At 42.3% G+C, this 21,688-nt stretch overlaps 3 protein-coding genes across 4 annotated transcripts in view; 2 read left to right on the forward strand and 1 right to left on the reverse strand.

Annotated features, from left to right (window-relative positions):
* Positions 1-1,847: 1,847 nt before the first annotated feature.
* vma12 (vacuolar ATPase assembly factor VMA12) lies at positions 1,848-4,750 on the reverse strand. The gene is made up of 6 exons (XM_010733255.3): positions 4,176-4,750; positions 3,745-3,818; positions 3,468-3,557; positions 2,860-2,902; positions 2,636-2,748; positions 1,848-2,453 (listed from the first exon to the last, which is right to left on the reverse strand). The coding sequence occupies exons 1-6, from the start codon at positions 4,357-4,359 to the stop codon at positions 2,358-2,360; spliced, it is 600 nt and encodes a 199-aa protein (XP_010731557.1). The 5' UTR covers positions 4,360-4,750; the 3' UTR covers positions 1,848-2,357.
* Positions 4,751-5,003: 253 nt separating this feature from the next.
* On the forward strand, positions 5,004-18,247 carry poldip2 (polymerase (DNA-directed), delta interacting protein 2). Of its 2 annotated transcripts, none has more exons than XM_010733256.3 (11): positions 5,004-5,247; positions 11,384-11,465; positions 11,713-11,810; positions 11,907-12,006; positions 13,537-13,612; positions 13,962-14,069; positions 14,279-14,415; positions 14,637-14,663; positions 14,761-14,886; positions 16,280-16,359; positions 16,497-18,247. In XM_010733256.3, exons 1-11 carry the CDS (start codon positions 5,057-5,059, stop codon positions 16,609-16,611), a joined length of 1,140 nt encoding a protein of 379 aa, XP_010731558.1. In that variant the 5' UTR covers positions 5,004-5,056; the 3' UTR covers positions 16,612-18,247. The 2 variants fall into 2 exon arrangements, with proteins under 2 accessions (XP_010731558.1, XP_010731559.1); XM_010733257.3 differs by having other exon boundaries at positions 11,390-11,465.
* Positions 18,248-19,997: 1,750 nt separating this feature from the next.
* The window catches only part of lrrc75a (leucine rich repeat containing 75A), a gene marked incomplete at its 3' end in the record, with an annotated part of 55,956 nt that continues 54,265 nt past the window's right edge, over positions 19,998-21,688 (forward strand). The window contains exon 1 of the mRNA XM_019270075.2: positions 19,998-21,171. Within this exon, the coding sequence (XP_019125620.2) occupies positions 20,923-21,171 (249 nt within the window). The remainder of the gene's footprint in view (positions 21,172-21,688) is intronic.

Here is a 21,688-nt window from a genome sequence, read left to right on the forward strand (position 1 = left end):
ACAGCGATAATTATTTTCTATGTCAAAATATATATTTTTCATATCTGTCTGTACTGTAAGTATCAGGAGGGTTAGATGGATGGAATAAAAAAAAGAAAAATAAGAACTAAATTAAAGCCAGAGCTCAGGGTCTATCAGCTTACAGCCTCTGTAATTCTGCCTGGATTTAAGTTTTGAAATATTACATGAGAGGTATAATACAGAGGCAAATATGACAGACAGTAGTGCGCAGTGTTCGTCCAGCCCCGGACAGAGATCTCTGCATATCATAATCATCTTTAATACCAAATAATCTTTCAATAAACCTTTAATCCGGGTGTCAAATCTCAGATCTTAGGAAGGTACTTTTATTTTTTGTATTCCAGATGCATCTTTTAATCTTTCAGACTGATATGACAGGACATAATAAAGTAGAGGATGGGATAGTTTACAAAAAAACATGAATTCATATCTGGAGAAGGGATCAGAGAAAACAGATCTCCTGTTTCTGTCGTATTAGAAAATGTTTTTGAAGTAAGACACAGTGTTATTGTTCTGAAGATGATAAGTCTACTGTACCTCTGCTTTGTTTTTAGTGTAGATGGCTCCATAATTTACTTCAGACCAGATGCAGTAAGAACAGATCAGGGGACAGTTATTACCACATCTGTCAGGTGGAGATGGATGATCAAATCAGATCAGTAAACAGTATTACGTAGTAACTGATGCCACAGCTGGACGGTTATTTAGAACAGTCAAAACAATTTGACAAAATAACTCAAGGTTCCACTTGATGGAAAACATAAATTTGCATCAGGTCATAGCTTAAAGGATAATTGTGCTGATAGCTTTCTTATTGTCAGCAATGAATAGATTCTGCTACCTGGATTGTCTGTGCATCCAGAGGCTCATACATGTTTTCCCTCTGTGTCACAGAGCTCCATCATTGTCCAACAAGACTAATAGTCTCCAGGTACCTGAGCTGCTCTGTGAGGTTGTACTCAGGCACACGACTGCTCTGAGTTAAGTACTACTAATACTAATACTAATACTAATACTATGTGAGCATACTAAGTCCAAATACTCAGTTCATCTTTGGTTCCCAACCTGAGAGTCACCAAAGGCCTTCTTGATTTTCAGGGTTATTATTTATATCTCAGGATTTTATTGAATTTTGTGAAGAAAACTAAATGAAATTGTTATTTCAGATGTTTATTTAATTATTTATGATATAAACTCATAGGATAAGGGCACAGTGACAACCTGACTATATTCATAGAGCCTTCACTCTGCTAAATAGTCTTGTTAGAAAACCGTGGTGTTAAATCAACCAAAGAGCTCAGAGCAAGGAGAATAAAACTGTGAATCTGTCAAAGAAAGAATATTAGGTATGTATGACCGATACAAATTTAAACATCCATAATACAGGCTTTTAAAGAATTTTATAAAAAATGTTAAAATATCAGGAAAACTCTTCACAGGAAGGTATTCACAATGAAATATCTATTCAGAATTCATCCAAATCGCTTGTTTGATACTCATTTGAATTCCCTGTTTGTGTCAGTTGTTCTGTTCTGATATTGTTACACACTGAATATAATATGAGATACACATAAAATATATCATTTGGTGAGGGGTTGTGACTTTACTCAATGGGTCATTTAAGGAAAAGGGATGGTAACCACTGCACTAGATCACCAAATGTTTGGTAATCCGCAGCTGAAAACAGTCTCCAACATATTTACCTCCTGTTTGTTTAACAGTTAGTAAAATATACAATATCCATTTATTTCAGGAAATTATAAAAAAATAAAAACAACATTTATCTCCTAAATAAACAAAGTGGAAGGAGGTGAAGGTGAAGAAAACATATTTTATCGGTGTAGAGAACACTAACAGGAGGATTATCAACTTTATCAATCAGTGCCTTTTATTGAACACAAAAATATGATTACATCTGAGAAAATGAACATTTATTTTTAAAGGACTGTGTCAACAAGACAGAGGAGGAAGAAAAACAGAAAAACACCAGGTCAAGTTTTAGGAAAAATATGAAATAAAAAAACAGCTTTCAATAAATAAGACATATGACTCATATCGCTCATGTTTTGATTCCTGAGCTGAATGTCAGGTAGAACAGTAATATTTGACATAAACAAAGAGCAGATTTCAATTTTCTTTCTTGCAATGCTCCACCTTCCACTCAGTGCTACTGTGCTCACTGATTTGTTCATTTTCAGTAAGTTTAAATCCATCAATTTTCCCATCAAAGAAACTAAGTTTTCATGGCAAAGTCAAATGTCTGTTCTGGATCAGAAAGCTCGGTGGGGTCATCAGAGTTCTGCTTCGAGTTCTGCTACAATACACTGGTTTTGCTGCTATGGTTCCCCGAGTTCTCCTTCCATGGTCCGGACCAGCACATACAGCTCAGCAAGCCCGACTACAGATGCAGCAATCACAGCTGATATAACTCGCTGGAAAACAAGTGTCAGAGACAAAGTTAGGTCAACTTTACCAGGAGACAAACTCAAACCAAAACACAAAAAACAGCTCCCAGCATCACCACCATGAACCCCTGTCTGACACAGTGTCCAACAGAGCTGACTATAACACAGTTAATGAAGGCAGGAGAAAGGAAACTCAAATGTTCTCTTACCGCCGCTGTGTCAGTGAACAGGTACTGACTTCCCATGTACGAGCAGGCAAAAGTAGCAACCACTGTGACCAGGAAGTTGAATATGGTCACCACAACTGCTTTGACTGATCGCACTGCAGAGAGAGAGAGGAAACACGTTCAGGACAGGTTCAATTTCAGTGTGTTCAGCTTCTATTGTTGGGCTTGTAACATAATAGGATATTAAGCTGTACGTGTGTACCAACCTTGTAATCCAAAATCTGCTAATGTTCCAGTGCGGTTGATTTCCTGAAGACAGAGAAAGATATTTTTATTATTAAGTAAAATATGCAAAAATCTTTACTCTGCCTAGTCATCATGAGACAGCATAAGCTTTAACAGTAAACAGGACAGGACCTCCAGATTCATATATAGATACATAGTTCCTGTACCTTTTTAAACATCAAATTCAAGGACTTTTCAAGGACTTTCTAGGCAAAATTCTCTCAAATTCAAGGACCCAATAGTTTGAGACACAGATCAAGATTCATTACTGGTATGACAAGCACTTTTAACATTTAATCAGTAGGGGTAATAGGGATATATATAAATAGCTTTTTGACTAATTCCAAATGTATGCATAATGTAATTTTTATTTTCTCTCACTAGTCAAAAAGTGAATTATTGACATCAATAATTCAATCAATAATAATAATTATCATACTATATATATATAAAATTCAATAAAAAAAATTTGATGTGTTATAATTCCAAGTTGACATATCTGTAAACACTTCCAATGATCCATATCTTTTTTCAAAAAGGCCACCATGTGTATTATATGTCTCTATAATTAGAAAAAAGAAAAATGTACCTGAGTGTTGACATTGCGTGTGATTCTGTTGTATTCTTCGTTGGCTAGTTTGGCTTTGATCTTCTCCAGACGGGCCACCAGCTCTGGGTTCTGAAGTAAAGTCACAGTTTTCATGTCAGTTGTTTGCAGCAGATTGATATTGTTTTTTTTTTATATTAAGCTCAGAAAGGATAAGACTGCACTCAAATCATAGAGGGACAAGTTGCTGGCTAAGTTTTTACTCACCAGTCGGCAGGCAAAGGCAATATGACATATTAATAACAGCATGTAGACTTACTCTGGGAGGCTTCACGACCTCGGGCAGGTGCAGTGAACTATCCTCCAGCAGCTCGTGCAGGTAGAAAGGATGCCCTGCAGCCATGAGAGAGGTTACAGAGTTTATTATCACTACATATTACAGGCACGGCTTCAGGTGTGAATTATTTGAACTCTTTTGGGGACACTCTGCAGAATGCGTTTGGTAAAGCTGTCTTTAATATTAATATATTAACATCCCAGGATATCTAGACTATATGCTGGGATGCTGAGTCATGAAATAATGTAGCCTTTTTTTTAATGAACAGTGAACGCCTCTTAAGTATACATTAGCAGATTTTCTATCAATATTATTAAAACCAGAACCTCCAATTCGATTCAAATGTATATAAATTATTACAAAATGTTGTTATAAAATTAGTAAAAACCAAGCTGTCCCTAAAAAGACTTTACCTTTGTCCTGAAGGAACTTCTTCAGTCCTCTTGCTGTGCTGAAGGACAGTGTTGTTGGTTCTGGTTTTTCCAGACTCTCCTCCAGCTCTTCTCTCAGTCGCTGGGGCAGAGATGACTCAGCGTTTTCTAATAACTCCGTCACCTTATTTCTGAATTTATCCCCGACGACAAACGCCGAGGCCATGGTGAGACGACAGGTCAGCGACTGTCGCGATAGATGCACCTTCTGTCGAGCTAGCACGAGGTGTCACTGTACATGTGCTACGAATAAAACGAGCCTAAACTACCTGTAATTATTTTGTTAATATGCTTTGAAGCTCCGCGTCTGACAGCTAACAGCAGCTAATGTTACAGATAAATATGTACAACCGAGTAAGCAGCCATGTTGTTTGCCTTGTGACACGATGACGTACTGCTCACATGACCAGTGTAACGTTTTACTTTAAACTGCGCATTTTTCTAAATTCTTAAATCTAATTCAAATATTTGTAATAATTATGATCATGTTTAATAATAACAATAATTTGAAACCAATGTTTTATTTCATATTCCGGTCAAACGTTGCTCGCTTCAGTACACGTGAGCTCTTTTCGGTGCGTTCACGGGGTTCTCATAAGCTCAGGAATCCAGGCTAACGGGAAATAAAGTGTTTTGACGAGAAACAGAACGTGTTTGTAATCACAATGTGTCGTTACAGTCATTTAGAGACATCGTTACGGAGAATAACTAACTTTTTTAACAGAAAAAAATAACTGAAAAGCACATTTTTATCTTTTTGTAACCACTTAATGATCGTATGTACGGCTCTAAAGTCGTTCCTTGAACGCAACATCCGTGTCCTTTCGTAAACGCGCGTGTGTACGCGTGCCAGCGCTGGAAAGATGGCGGCCTGTGCGTTGCGCCGAGGTCTGTTGAACTCTGTCAGTAAATACAACAAGAAGCACACACAGAGGATACTGAGTGTCGTTGACAGCAGCAGCAGCGGCGTGTTCGAGTTGAACAGACCACGGTTACCATGCCGAGCCTGCGGACTGGCCGGCGGAGTCCAGCAGAGGAGGTTCATGTCGTCACGGTAAGGGACGCAGCGCTGTGCTCCCCATGTCGATGCTAACATGCTAAAGTGTGTAGCCGAGAACGTGATGTTCCGTGTGGCACCTGGACAAAGACACTGCAGCGTGAGGCGGTGTGTGTTATCGTGAGCTGACATTGAACTAGCAGCAGAAAGTGAGAAAAGTACAGTTGTCCTCTGCTGCTCGACAGCAAGTTAACTAGCCAGCGTGGGTTGAGCAACAGCGAACACGGATCTGATGTGACTGCCGCCAACCTGCTGAGTCAATACATGTTAAAGCACGCACTTAGAAACACTGAGCAGCTCCGAGCAGGGCAGGATTAACACAGACCAACTGTACCGACACTGTTTATCTGCATTCTTTTATATATATATATATATAGATTACACACACTCCTGACATAACTTTGTATAAAAGATAGATAGATAGATAGATAGATAGATATACTTTATTTATCCCAAGCTGGGAAATTATAGTTGTAAGGTTTAACTCTACACACTTTGGTAGCAGCCATTGCGCTCCATCATCAGTCTTCAAATCTCTGGCTGTTTTTTTTTATCACACCGCAGATGATTCAGTTGATGTTATTTAAAGTAGTGTTGGTCTCTAGACAGACAAAGAATGCCCTGCAGCCACGAGAGAGTGTTACATAGTTTATATTAACGCTACACATGAAGTGTGAATGATTTTAACTCAGTTCAGTGCCACTGCAGCATGTCTTTGCTAAAACTGTCTTTAATATTAATATCATAACATCCCAGGACATCTAGATGATATCCTGGGTGTTGAGTCATGAATTCATAAAGCAAATGTCACCATTGTTTCTAATGAACAGGGAACACTGTTACCTCCCACAAGAGTACAAGAGTCTTCTTACTGTCAGGCTGTTTGTCTGCGTTGTTAACTGGATCTAACTGCTGTGTAATTAGTTCATGTTGGAGGACTTCAGATTAAAGTCTGTGACTTTGCATTAGCACTATTTTTTTTTTGCATCCCCTCTTTAAATATTAGCCGTAGTTGTCAAGAGATGCTTAGCTTTATGTGCTGCCACTTGGGCATCTGATTAAACTGAATATGTATTTATATGAATTTGTTTCAGTCACTCATTGATGCTCATGTGGCATTGATGATTTTTCTGCTTGAGATTGTACAAATGAACATCTCTATCAGAATCTCTCAATACTGAAGAAAACGCTGAATTATCACATGTTTCAGTGACGCCTCTGCCTCACCGCTTCTTTCAGTGGACAGCCTCCTCATCTGCATGGTCTCATCAGAGGAAGGTCTTACTAAGTCACTGTAAAATGATGTTGAGTATGCTGAAGTAGGATAGCATTAAACACAGTAAAGGAAGTGGTTAAACAATGTAAAAGGCTTTTTACACAAACACTTAGTTCTGTTATAGGCCACAGTGTTGTTCTATCATATCATATCAGATCATATCAGATCATATGTTGGTGGTGGAGACGACTTTCCTGTAAGTCAGTGTTGTTGACTGTTATGGTCAACAAAGGAACATGAAATACATTTTCTGTAACTAACATGTTCCTGTCACAGTTAACTTTCATGAAACGTTATTTCTGTGTAGAAGTGAAGTTCCATGAAAGTTCCCTGCCCTTTTTCCTCAGGCGTAGGTAGAGTCATTGGCTGAGGGAGCCAAATATTGAATCAGGTGATCTCAAACAAGCTTATTGGAACTCTAAAGAGTACAAATATTCTGTTGGACGTAGTATTCGTGAAGACACCCATGGGTATCTGAAGAACCATTGTGAGTCTCGGGGTGTGGTGTTTAGTTAGTTGTCACCAGTTGTACCGGCTAAGCGTGCGTTCAGACAGGATCAGGGATTCTGGCAACTGAATGTAACCTCTGTGAGACAATCAGGAAATAACTTTCTCTGATTAATTACAGCTTTATCGAGGCTGGCCCTCACTCTCTGTAATTGTTATTCTGTCTCTCGACCAAAGTTTTCTCTCTCTCTCTCTCTCTCTCTCTCTCTCAAATCATCGGACACAAATCAAATTAAACTTCTTTGAGTCATTATATATTATTTAGAAGCTGGTACATGAAATAAGCAAAGTGAGAACACCCACACAGGTAGATTATCAGAGTTTATCCACCTGGACAGTCTCTGCTTCAGAGACATTTCAGGCTGTCTGTGGAGGTTTAACAATCTGAGTGTCTGATTGGCTTGCAGAGTGCAACGTGGGGCTCCATTTTCTCAAAAGTTGAATCTGGCTCAATTCTCTCCCGCACGCCGGTGCGTTTTTTGTGGCAATCCCTGCGTTCCGGACTGCCGGTGCGGAAACACACGACCCCCACTGAAATTAATTTTTGCTGCGGCACCTGATCCTGTCTGAACCCCCTCTAATGCAAAATAGGGGCAAAGAGGTGGATCGTGGGTGGAGCTGAGGCAGGAAATAAAATGTACAAACGCATGACCCCTTAGGGCTTCCGTAGACAGTGTGTGTTGGCTGGGAAAACAAAACAGAGGGAGACAGATAGCATAGATGACAATGATGTTTGCTGGTTACTCACCAACATGTATCTTCAGCCCACTGGAGGGTGTATCAGACACACCCCTCAAATAAATGTGAAGTGGCCATGTTCTCCCTCTTGCACTTCCACATTGGCACAAACTCATGTTTACTCCTGTAATTCAGACTGCTCTATAAACAAAAACCTCCTTGGTCACCATGACAAAGCATTTTTGTTTTGCTTCCCTCAGTCTGATCATGTGACCACAGCTAAGAGACTTAGTTCTATGATTAGTAACATGGGGACATCGGTGTTGACTCTGCACACTCCTGAGGATATTTTAGTCATTAAGTCCAGACGGTTGCTCTGGAAAAAGTCCACATTTTATGGATGTTCCCACCTTTCTTTGCTGTGGTGCAGCAATGTATGTCAGCTACTCCCTTAACTCCCTGTTTGCTGTTTACACCAGCAACATGACTTGTGATGGAGTAACAGGATCTTGGCTGTGGGCCAGTGCAGAGAGAAACCAGGGGGTCTCCTCATTTGTTAAAGAGCCATTATCGGCTCAACCTGGAAAAAAAAGGTGCTGTAAGAACTCTGCTCAGATCTTGAGTGAATTTGAAAATCTAGCCTGGTGGGTGTACTGGTGGGTGAGCTCCCCTTCAGTAGTTGGAATAGCAGCAGTGATTCAGCACCATCTTGTATCTCACGTTAGTTTATGTAATGTTGTTTACCCCGTGTCATAACATCTCTTGTGTCGTTGCCAACCTTTCCCCCACATGTTGACAGCTCAGTGTCGCAGTGACCAGCACAGAAGGTAAAGTAGTAGGTGAAATAGTTTCTGCTGATTGGCAGGGCGAGATGTTGACCAGCCACAGCTGTCGGCCGAGACTGCTTCCAGAATTTGCAAGTGGTCAGTGCTATATTTAGATCTGATTATCTGTGCTCACACGGTGTATTGACATTTCTCAGGGTTGCAAAGGTAGAAACAGAACAGAAGAGCTTGTGTTAAAAATGTGTTGAGTTGTTGAGGCCATACAGTACAGTCCACTGATAACGTTTACTGTCCTGTTGGAGCACTGAGATAATCATTTCTAAAATAAATATGTCCAAACTTGCTTCATCAGTGTTGAAAGAAAATCAGTTAAATTCTAGCTGCTGAAAATGTAATTTTCCTTTAAGCCAACAGAAGCTGAGTAAAATGTAGATTTGTAAAATAAAATTGAGAAAACATGAAGACAGTTTTTATGACAGATTCACTCATGGATGTTTTCTGTTTTTACTATAGCAAACAGTACAGAAGATCACAGAAGACAGACGTCAGTTATTTGTCGTTTTGATTTTATATTCTTGTCTGATTTTTATATTTCGATAATTTGCTTTACAGTGAGATTTGTTGCATCAGACAACTTAATTTCTCTAAGTTGCATCAGTATTGTCTTGAAGTGCCATGGAAACGACACAACACATCTTCGGGAGAGCACGGTGACCTGACATTGATGGATATTTGCAAACAGTAGATATAATGCTGCATTTAAGAAATATGAAAAATACATTTTTCATCTGGACTTTTTACCCCATGGAGGTTTTCTATACTTATTTTATTTTCCACTATAGAGCCATGCTTTGATTATTTTGTCTGAATCATGCATGAAGATGCAGATGTATGCACGTGTAGAGTTGCATGGTACCCACGGTAACCACAGTATCCCGCGGTGCTAAATCGTAACAGTTCCTACTGTACTAGAAATTCTACACAACAGTACTACCGTGGATTACTAAACTACCGGTGCCAGTTTTCGCTACATAGCGGCCGCCACTGCTCTCCTCTCGGCTTCTCACTGCATGCTACTCCCTCGTAAACAAACCAACATGGCAACTACTGCAACCGAACTACACAGCTGCTGAATGATTGGCTGTTTGCCTGTTACTTGTGACGTCTGGGGATAATATAGGCTGTTTCCACACGCTGGGTCAGCCCGTCTGTTAGCTGATTGGCTGTTGGTGTGTTTCTCCCGGCAAGTACGAACTCCATGAAGACAGCTCCGCTTCCATAGAAATTAACCACTAATTTTGCTCAAAAAAACCAAACTCGTTGTTTCAAACTTGTTTCAGTCTAATTCTTACTTAACCAGTATTATGTTTGTCATGCACCAGACAACATTATAAGTAATTAATAAGTATTTATAACTTGTATAAATACATTGCAGTTCATAAAAATAATAATAATAATAATAATTAAAAAAGGCAGCAGTATCGTGATAATACCCGGAACCGTGATACTTTGTCTGGTATAGTATGGTGGTTACTCATTTTGGTATCGCAACAACTCTGTGCACGTGTGCTACTCCCAGTGTCACCCTACTCTGCTGATGGGAGCGTTGGTGGGGGAACACACCAACAAATATAGCAACACGACGACAAAGGCAGTGAAGAAGTTGCTGTTGGATGTGAATGTTTGTTTGTTCACTCATTCAACATGCTATGGTTCAGGACGGGTTCATGTTTGTGAGTTAGATAAGAGAGACTTTAGCAGGAAAGCTAATAGAGGCGGGAAGAAATGACAAAGCGTCATGATTCTTTTTATTTTTATGGTTTTAAAATTATTTTTAATAATTTTTGTTTGTGCTTGTGTAATACTATCCTATACAAATGATCCATTTCAACATTAAACGTGAGCTCATACAGGCTGACTTCACATTTCAAACTCAAACTGTTATTCTGTGGCTTCAGCACTCCACACTGACCACTGACCAGCTACAGTAGCCTCAGAGGGTCAAAACTTTTATTTATTATTCTTAAAGTATTGGCTTGATCAGCAGGAACTGCAAATATGTCCGTTTGTTATTTACCACCGATGCTGCTGAAATAAATAGTTTTTCTGATGGCTTAGTTTGATAACAAAAATCTGAATAAATCAGAATATTGATTGAATCTGCACCCCGGGTATCGTGATCATATCACATCAGGAGTTAAGCGTATCGTGTTCAGAGTCTCTGCACAGCATACATGCTGTAGCAGACACAAATATCAATTTAATTTCAGCTGCACTTTCACCATGTTTCTAAGTAAAATCAGGTTACCTTGTGATTATTTTTGTGTAATACACACATGATAAGAAAAGCACCCTCCTGTGTGACATTAAACCCGTCTGTCCATATATCGACCTCATTAATCCCCACGCTTCATCTCTGTCGCGAAGATTAGCTTTGCCGAGAGCACACAAGTATGCCTGTTATTTATTTGAAGTGACCAGCTGTTGTTGTCAGTGGTAATATGTACTGTAAGTGTGTGTGTGTGTGTGTGTGTGTGTGTGTGTGTTGTTGAGAGAACGTGGAGATTAGGTGGACCAGCGTTCCTGTTTGTTGACATCTGACGAGTGGAGGTGTTTTATTCAATCTTGTCAAAGTTGTGATTGAGATTAGGAGTGAAGGCAGGCAGCAGGATTTCCCGCCCCGTGGGGATGGATGTAAATCGTCTCTGTAGGAGGGAAAATCCTGAAGCCACTCTTCACAGCTGGAGGATTTCCTGTGGAGGTTCCTCTGGGGATTTCTGGCCTGTTTTATATTTGTCCATATATGATGATGTTTTGATGTCCGTCTCCGTGTTTTACATGTGTTACGGCCGTGTGCGTGTGTAATGGTGTTGCCTGTTTTTGGCAGGAACAGGCCCGAAGGGAAAATTTTGGAGACCGTGGGAGTGTTTGAGGCTGTGAAGCAGCACGGCAAATATGAAACAGGACAGGTAAGACACACACACACACACACACACACACACACTTCCTCATTACACTTAGGCTTCATTTGAATATTCCTGTCCTGTGTTTGTTTATCAGGTCTGATAAATCAGAAACTTTGTGTTTTGATAGAAGCACATTTGTGTGATCTAGTCAATGGACTGTAATCCCATCTAATTTCTCTTCATCAAACCTCCTCCACATATAATCTCACAATAACTCATCCCTTTCTCCTTGTCGTCATGCTCTCCCCAGCTGTTTCTCCACAGTGTGTTTGGCTACAGAGGCATTGTCTTGTTCCCCTGGCACGCCCGACTTTACGACAGAGACATCACCCCTCCCATGTCTGACAGGTAAACCTTCATCTCCAGCTGCAGGCTTCGGTTTGATCGGTGGGTCAGACTTGTATAACTGAGACCCTTTTTGTCTCCCTTACTTTGTTTCTCCAGCAAACCTGAGCCACCAGGAGCCCACGGTTCCAAGGAGGTGAAGGGGAAGACCCACACCTACTACCAAGTCCTGATTGACACCAGAGACTGCCCTCACATAGTAAGGCATTTTTCTTTTAGGACCACTTCTAGTTCAGATTCTGCCTCTGGAGATCTTTTTGGAGCGAGACCAGACAGGCAAGCAAGTCCAGATGAAATGAGTCAATTTTGCCATAACTCAGTATACTACTGCATTTTGTGAATGTCAAATATGTTCAAGGCAGGTCATCCCTTTCACCAGGGAACATAAATACTAACCAAGGACAAGTCTTAAAGGGTATCTTTCAACCTGGACCCTATTTATCCGTGTTTCTGTGTCTGAAGTGAGCCTTCATTTAGAGTAAGATGTAAAAATACTGCAGGTAAACAGTGTGTAGATCCAGAGTATTTTCACATCCAACTCTGTGAATTCAGGTTTTTATTTTTAATCAAACCAGAGGTGGTTATTGTTAGCACAGTGGAAAGACTGTTCTAAAAATTAGGATTACACTGCTATTCAGATGTTTTAAATCACACTGTGTGTGTGTGTGTGTGTGTTCCTATTTATTACATCTCTTGAGGGCACTTCCCTTTTATTAATGTTTGGCTGAGGCTGGCAGGGTAAGGTAAAGTTCAGGTTAATGTGTAAATAGAGGGATTCCAGAACAGAACAAGGGCCAGAGACAGGTCAGAGAGGTGACATCTAGATTGGGGATATGTTGACTGCTGATTAAGGGAAAAGGAAAACGTTTAGATGCTATATATGCAAATTATCTGTTAACAATTTGCAGGGGTTAAGACAGCCCATTAGCTATTGTATAAGAACCAACTGTCAAGGCTCTTCGAGGAGCCTTTTCTCTGTAACCCCTTTGGTGTGTTGCACTGTGAAACGCTCCTTCTTGTACAAGAACAATAAATTAAACTTAAACTTTGATACTTTGAATCCAGTCCTCCTTATTCAAGGGTTCTACTTTAAAATTCCCATAACAAAGACAAACCAAGTTTTTGTGTCGAGTTTGAATGTTATGATGATCTGCAGTGTAAAATTACGGTGGACTTTAGTGGATGTACATTGATGGTCCACAAATGCCCATAAGGGTTACATTACAGTCCACTGACTTAATACTAAAAAAACTGTTGTCCCTGTGAGTCACTTAAAACAGGGTCCAGGTTGAAATATACTAAACTTACCCTTTAAACTAGTACCTGTTCCTGATTGGTCACAACCATAACACCAATCTGCCCCTGCAGTGGTCACCCTCAGGAGGCCTCCATTAATGCCGACATGTACAACTCGTGGGTCTGCTTTACAGTCACACTGATTCTTAAGTCTAAATCCCCCTAACTAACTAATGGTGAACAACAATTATTAGCAATTATTAATTAGTATTCCTGGTTGTCACACATACTCAGCATCATTAGAGAAGTTGTAACACAGCTTAAATTTACACTTTGAGATATTCTGTGTAAGATATTTGATTGTGTTGACATGCAATGCAATGAGTAGAACTATTCTCTGCAGTCATATCCAGTACAGTGGATCAATGTGGCTGCTCATTAGTGTGTGTGAGTCAGCGGTGGTGTGACTGTCAGCTTGTGTTGTGTTTGACAGTCTCAGAGGTCCCAGACAGAGGCAGTGACGTTTCTGGCCAACCATGATGACAGCAGAGCCCTCTACGCCATCCCAGGTATGCAGCCATGTACAGAGCCGCTTCACATTCCTCACTGACATGCAGCTGGTGGACCCTGTAAATCCCACTTCAACCAGTTTAAACTGGAGCATCTGTGAAAGATGAAAAATATGATTAGATAGATCCAACCCAGTTTGTTTATTCCACTTCAGGACAAATCAAACTTTCATTTGTTAAAAGCTCAAGTTTTAACGTCCCATCTGACTCTGACCCCAATACAGCAGAGCTGAGTCTGATCCTAGTCAGCAGTTTAGCTGCCACAGAACATAAAACTTCCCATTTGAGATGGTTATAATTGTTCTCTGTCTCATCCCCGTGTGACCTCATGTCTGTGTTTTTCCTCCAGGTCTGGACTATGTGAGCCATGAAGACATCTTGCCCTATAACTCTGCAGAGCAGGCCCCCATCCAGCACGAGCTGTTCGAGCGCTTCCTCCTGTACAACCCTGCCAAATGTAAACACACTTGTACTGTCTGCACTTCAGCTTTCAGCATCCTTCTCCATACAAACCTTTTACAGTGTCCAGAGCTTCACTTAAAAGAATGCGTTTCCCTTATGTGCAACAAGTTATATTTAGTTTCACCTTTGGTTCAGATGTGCTACAGAACGCCACTGGTATCAACCTTGTAGAAGTAAGACAAACTTTGATATTTTTGTCTCCAGCTCCTCCGTTCACAGCCAGAGATACCCTGAAGGCTTGGCAGGAGAAGAACCACCCATGGCTGGAGCTGTCAGACGTCCACAGGGAGACCACCGAGAACATCCGAGTCACCGTCATCCCCTTCTACATGGGCATGCGGGTAAATGACCAGCACAGCTCTCGCATGCATAAATCAGCATAGATCCTCTGAAACACGATGAGCCTGAGGCCACACCAGCATGAAACTTGTCCACGTTGTGTTGGTGCCATTTTGGGTCTGCCAATCAAGACCCCGGCCCGCAGGCTTCCTGTAGCCTCTCTCTGTTTTAGCTGCTCTTGCAGTCTTTTGAAATACTAACAGAAATTCTCTCTCGTTCTCAGGAGGCCCAGAACTCCCACGTTTACTGGGTGAGTATCAGTCACAGTGGGAAATTAACACCAGCTACAAGCCAGGTGCTGGTAGACTCTGTACAAATGTGTGTGTGTGTTTGTTGTTTTCCTGCAGTGGCGGTACTGTATCCGTCTGGAGAACATGGGCAACGAGGTGGTTCAGCTGAGAGAGAGGCACTGGAGGATCTTCAGCCTGTCAGGAACCCTGGAGACAGTCAGAGGACGAGGAGTCGTAGGCAGAGTTAGTACAACACACACACACACACACACACACACACACACACACACAAATACAGTATCCAAGACCACGATCACCTGGATTCCATCGCCACTTTGTGTATCTCAACTTTAACAGAACACATTAACATACTTGTTTTATAATAACAGGAAATGATAAAAATCCATGTGTTGTTTTCCAGTTGTTTCACCACCCACAACTTATTTTAATTTTTTAACCTGTGAGCAGCTTCTGTATTTCTTTAGTCCATTGCATTGTGGGAGAAAAGAGTGCACCAACAGCACACTCAGTGTGAATGCACGACGTATTCAAAACCTGTTTCGAGTCAGTGAGCAGTCTGGATTTGGAACATGATGTTTATGCGGCTGCAGTGTACACACATCTGTTGTACAGATGATGTGTTGCAGCACAGATGTGACAAACACAAAGATCACATCAACAATGGTGAATCATCTGCTGCTTTCACTACATTGATGGGCTTCTGTTTGGTCACATATGTAGCAACACGCTCAGGGATCGAATTTTTAAACTGCTCTAGAACAGTCCAATTTTGCTCCAGCTTCGAAACCTCTGGCGATAGGCCTCTGGGACCAACTCATATGCCTTCAACACAGCTGCTTTCACTGTGTCATAATCAAGGTCCTCACCACAAACTGCTGAGTACGCCTCCTGGGCTCTCCCAGTAAGCACACTCTGAAGCATAAGCACCCTATCTGAATCAGGCCACTTCTTTGCATCAGCAACACATTCAGACAAAGTGGAAAAAAATGTCTGGGTCATGCTCATTACATTTTGGAAGCAACTGCTCACCACCACTTAGCCCAGACACACCAGAATTAAGACCAAGTCCAGCTGGAGTGAGCTTCCCCTCCTGGATTAACTGCAACCTGGATCTCTCTAACTCCAACTTCATCCTCTCTGTATCCTGCCGCAGCTGTTCCAACTCAAGTTCCTGTTCCCTATCCATCAGTTTCTGCATTTTCTCCTGCTCATATTGCAACAACAGCTCTTTACGCTGTTCAAATGTCAAACCAGCTGCATCCATAACTGCTGGTACAGAATCTGACTCGGGTGCAAGTTTCATCTCAGGGTTAGTCCACTCCAAAAACCTTTAACTGGAATCCCCACGTCATCCACTCAAAGGACCGGACGAGCCCCCATTTGTCATGACCTGGCCACACCATGTACATTTGTTTAAACAATTCTTTATTAAATCAAATTAAACCAAATTAGACCAAATTAAACAATCAAAGAAAGGAAAACACCTGCAGACAGAGAAACCACACCCAGAGGATGCCACGCAGGGCATCACATAAACCATAACTTGCACTTTTTTGTTTGTGATTTTGCGTAACCTTGTTACATCATCCCCCTACCTGTTTGTGTGCCGTCACAGGAGCCGGTGTTGTCTAAAGAGCAGCCGGCCTTTCAGTACAGCAGCCACGTCTCTCTACAAGCCCCCAGTGGTCACATGTGGTGAGTCGTCTTCTTCCATTAGCTTACTGCTTCACAAATCCCATCTCTGGCTCAACGGAACTTTTTGACTTGATGGATGTGCTCATTGTGTCACAGATTCACTGCTCGCAGCTCATTCTGTTATTTGCGTTTTTTAGGGGGACGTTCCGTATCGAAAGGACCGACGGCTCCCACTTTGACGTTCGCATTCCTCCTTTCTCCCTGGAGAGCAACAAAGACGACAAAGCGCCCCCTGCTGGCTACACATTCTAACTGCAATGGGTCGCATCGCACCTGTGAGGCCCCCGCATACGCCGTCAATCCTGGCCCTGTCTAGAATTGTCCTCCCTCTGTAACGTTACCTCAGCCTTCAGCATAAGTAAGGTTATGCACAGGGAGAATATAGCATTGTCTAGGTTATCCAAATGCAGACCTACTTCGCTCTTTTCCTGTCAGAGTGCACCCAACAGCAATATCGATTTTATGGAGTAAATCATATAGGGTAGAACACCGATCAGTCGTCAGTCCTGTGCGTCTTCACTCAGTAGTGTGTTTGAAGAGACGTGCATTGGGAGGTAAAGAGGGGAGTTAATGTTGAGTAGCTGAGTTCATACTGAGGCCAGCCACTTGAACCACATGTTACAAACTTCTCCTTCCTACGCAGTGTTCTTGTTTGAATTTCTGAAAACATGACTCATGACTTTTATCCTGGACTCTGTTTTCTGTCATGTTTTTTTTAACTCTAATACCACCTTATTGCAGTACAGTTATCTCACACCTCTATGGGTCTGTGTTGAGAGGGAAATCAGATTGAATTCTAGGCCGGTTACAGTTAAGTATTTATTTTTTCCCCGTTTTGTTTCATTTTATTATTTTTTGTTCAAGGTTGAAGCCCAGTGGATGGAGTTGGGGTCTACTTGACGTCAAGGGAAAAAGACTCTTAATATCAAAATTAAACCAAATCTAAAAAACACATCACAATGAATTATATGAACATGCCCTACATATTTTAGAAGATGCACTTTTGGCAGCATTTTTAGTCTCCTACAGTCTGTGCAGAGACGGCTCTTTCAGCTTTATGCATCTGGAAACTGCAATGTTAACCCATTCTTAAGTGCTCAGCCTCGGCCATATCCTTAAAATGTTTATATGACAGAGAGAGCTGTACTGTGAGTTATGGTCTGTCTTGAAGGTGTCTTTTTCTGAGACATGGATCTGTTTACCCTAAAATCATACTGATAATGCTGCTGAAACAGTTTGTTGCTGCACTTCTAATTTAGGTGTGACATAACAGGAGAGAATACTTACACCATCAGTTATTTTGTAATTATATTTTGTACATTTAATTGAGATGATTTTTGATGAGATCTGGTTCTCCTTTGACGTTTCAGTCCTCTTCTCTGGATGAGTGCTCCATGAACCTGTAATTCCATCCACTGTGATTTAATGATGTGAAAGATCAAACTTGAAGCCGAGTGGGGCTCCATTCTTTTCATAAGCAGTGAACTGTATGTGCGGACTGCCAAAAAAGAATGCCTCCTTGGCTAAAAAGAATGTGAGGGTCAGGTCTTTGTTGTCTTCAAATAACAAATGCAGCACACCATTAAGTAATTAAACCAAGCTGTTGGCAGCTGTGGCTAACAGTAGAAATGTGAGTGTGTGAGTGAGAGAAATGTCTGCCTAAATGACTACTACTGCAGTCTGGTTTCTGTAAAAACTTTCATCCTGAACACAGGATGTCTTTGGTTAAGGCTGACTGTGGGCCTAAAGTTTCTCTGATAAAGTGAGGAATGAAACTAACATCTTTGTTTTGATAAGTGATTTGAAGGAACTATGACGGTTGAAATACTACTGTAAATAGAAAATGTAATTAAAGGCAAAAACAAATAAATATTCCTTTTGAAAAGTACATCTTGAGATATGTTTGTTTTCAGTTCATGCATAAGGCTGTTGTCTTCAAGCTCCTGCAAGGTAAATACAGGTGTCGTCTACAAATGGGGAAAAAAGTAGAAAATGTGTTTGCTTTTTTGTCCGTTAAATAAGCTTTCATCAAAGCTGGGACTTTTTGTTTGTTTATTTCCAACATTGAAAGCTCTTGAGCATTAAACAGTACATCTAGTTCCTAGATTAGAACTCATAAATACTTCAGAGTTCAAGTAACAGACACATTTCAACATCAACTGTGTGAATCAGGCCTTCAAGACAAAGAAATTATGATTGAGGGAGCCCAACAACAACAAGAAGAGAATTTCTTGGACCAAGAAACACAAAGGAATTAGACCAGTAAAAATCTGTACTTTAGTCTCATGAGTCCAAATTTGAGATTTTTGTTTCCAAACTCTGTCTTTGTGCAGTGCTGTGAACGGGAATGGATGGTATCTATATGTGTGGTTCCCAGCATGGAGGAGGTGTGGTTTGTTGGTGACACTGTTGCCGATTTAACCAGCATGGCTACCACAGCATTCTGCAGCAATGTGCTATCAACGTGCCATCACATCTGGTTTGTGCTTAGTGGGACTACCTTTTTTTTTTTTTTTAGCTAAGAGCTGTATGACCAAGAAGGAGAGTGATGGAGTGCTGCAACGGAAGATCTGGCCTCCACAACCTGAGATAGTTTGGGTTGAGCTGATTGTATCTTCTTTCACCCTAAGTTCAAGTCCCAAGTCTTCTTTTTAGGAGCCATTTATGTAGCCATTTAATGCCGCACTAAAAACCAGCAGACCAGAAGCCAGAGAAGACAATCAGTTGAAACAGTTTATTAAACTATTTGCCGTGTCAATGGAAGTAGGTGCAGGAATAAAGACAGCTGGACGTTGCAGGGAGATGGCGGTATCACAACAAAACGACACATTGTTGGCCATGACGTTTGTTACCACAGTCTGGAAGACTGAGTCTGTCTTATGTACTGCATTGTTTGATTGTTTGAAGAACAGATGGTGAGGTGATCGGGTGAGATGGAAAAGTGGCAGCCACGCCCAGCAACACACACAAGAGACACAGGGGAAGGAGAGAAAGCAAAAAGCCTCCATCAAGACATTACCATGGTTACACAGCAAGGAGGAAGTAACAACCCTCTTCCACCCACCCCACCAGCAGCAGTGGCCCCTACCTGCCCTGCCTGCACCCGGCCCTGATGCTTGGACGTGTTAGAGCCACACTCTCAATTATTGGTCTCTGAAATGCAGACAGCCGCCAGCAGAGGTCAGCGGAGTCATCTCCATGGTCACTCTGCTTACATCAGAGTGTCTGTACCATGTGATCACAGTGAACGCTGGTAAACTTCTCAGCGTTATCTTTATGTTTTTATAACGTTTCACCTCCTCTTGATAGTCAGATATCTTCATCACGTCATCCTAATGAGTGTCAGCCCTTTAAGTGATTATATCAAGTGATCTCTTCTGTGCAAAACAGCAAATTAATTAAAGATCAGCCACTTTAAATTCAATTCATTTGCTTCTTGGCGCAGACTTGGTGCGTCGCCTTCACGTCAGAGAAACTGCAAAGTTAGCTCGTGCTCTCCCCCCCCCCCCCCCTCTCCTCTTCTCCATCACTCTCTCTCTCCCTCTCCCTCCCTCTTCTCTCCCTCCCTCTCTCTCCCACTTTCTCTCTCTCTCTCTCCCTCCCTCCCTCCCTCCCTCTCTCCCTCTCCCTCTCTCACTCCCTCTCTCCCTCTATCACTCTCTGACAGGGGAGGAATTGTGCTCACGTGCACTCGCTGCGCGCTCCCCCGTACAGTTGAACAGAGGGTGCAATACATAATTCAGTCCCAGCACGGGAACACCCCAGTCTCTCCCATCCTGTCAAACCGCGGAGCTGCAGCCTCTACACACACACACACACACACACGCACACGCACAGGTTGTGGACCGAGGCGCGGATGCGGTTGTTTTCGTGCTGGATGCAGAATCAACCTTGGAAGAAGGACGAACGCTGTGTTTGTTGCAAGATGTGAGTGAGTGAGGAAGGGCAGATCGTGGAGATCTCCAGGAGACGTAAACATTGCCATGCCCTGCTTCGTGCACCTCCAGCACCTCCTCCGATCCTCTCCCTCCTCCTTCTCTTTCTCCGCCGCCTCTTCCTCCTCTGGTCCAGGACAGAGGGATCTGTTTTGAGACAAGACGACGCAGTTGAAGGTAAATATTTTTTTGGGGGGACGTGGTGAAGTTGTGTCCGGGATAGGAGGCTGCGGCATCCTGCATCCTGACTTTGCTGTGTCCGTGTTTTGCGGCCATGCTGCAGGCAGCATCCCCCGACCTGTTCCCGACTTGAGCCACGCTATCCGGGATTAACAAGTTCCCCAAAAGCAGAAAAGTAGTAGCACCACTTCTTCATGTTCTGGGAGAATTATTGTGCACTCTTGGAACTGTCACTCCTCCGTGTAGCTGAGTGATGATGTTCATGAGCTGAACGACATTTCAGCCCCAAACTGCAGGCTTTTTTTTTTCTTTTTTTTTAGAAAAAAGATGTGATCAGCTGCAGACGTTTTAATGAGCAAAGTCTCTCAAACATTCATCAAACTGCCTCTGCATGACTGCTCGGTGGGACCGCTCTTGTTATTATCACAGTTCACTTTAAAGAAGCACCATGGGTACCAAGCAGACCAAAGGCCAGGAGCCCGGAGGAGCCAGCCCTCAGCACAGCTGGAAACGGACGCCCACCAAGGAGCGGGGAGACATCTTGGCGTCCCTCATGCTGAAGTCCGGGGACCGGATGAACCGTGGTGGGACGCCGCCACCCTACCAGCGCCGCATCGGCATGATCCAGGAGATGATGCTGATGGCCAAGCAGGGCAAGCAGGACGAAGCCACAGAGATGCTCAAGACACTCCGACAGGTAGCTATGTGTGTGTGTGTGTGTGTGTGTGTGTGTGTGTGTGTGTGTGTGTGTGTGTGTTGTGCTCTCAGGGGTCACAGGTTCACATTTCTAGCACAACACAACATCCCTGATCAGTTTGCTTTCTCCTCTTTCCCCATCTTTCTGTGTTGGTTGTCAGTTCTTCCTCATCAGTGTCGTCACTGACTCTCAAACAGAGTCCAGACTCTGACTGACTGTTGACACGCTGACAAACCTGATTCAGCGATTGACTGCCCCCACCCCGCCCCTGGCTGGCAGGCTGGACCTGTTGTGCTCAGCCTGGCTCTGCTGCACCAGTACAATGTGGAGGTTTGCTAAGATTTATGGCCTCTTTCTGTCTTTTCAAGACATTTGCAGCAGTCAGCCAGCACTCGGCTGCTGCTGCAGCTGCTGCTGCTGTTGTTGTTGCTACAGAGAGGAGGGAAAGCCCAGCAACAGACTAAAAGAATCTGGTGCGGTGAGAAACAAAGAAGAAGTAGGGAAGTGGAAATGCCAC

This window comes from Larimichthys crocea, chromosome VII (assembly GCF_000972845.2).
Source record: "Larimichthys crocea isolate SSNF chromosome VII, L_crocea_2.0, whole genome shotgun sequence".
NCBI lineage: Eukaryota > Metazoa > Chordata > Actinopteri > Sciaenidae > Larimichthys > Larimichthys crocea.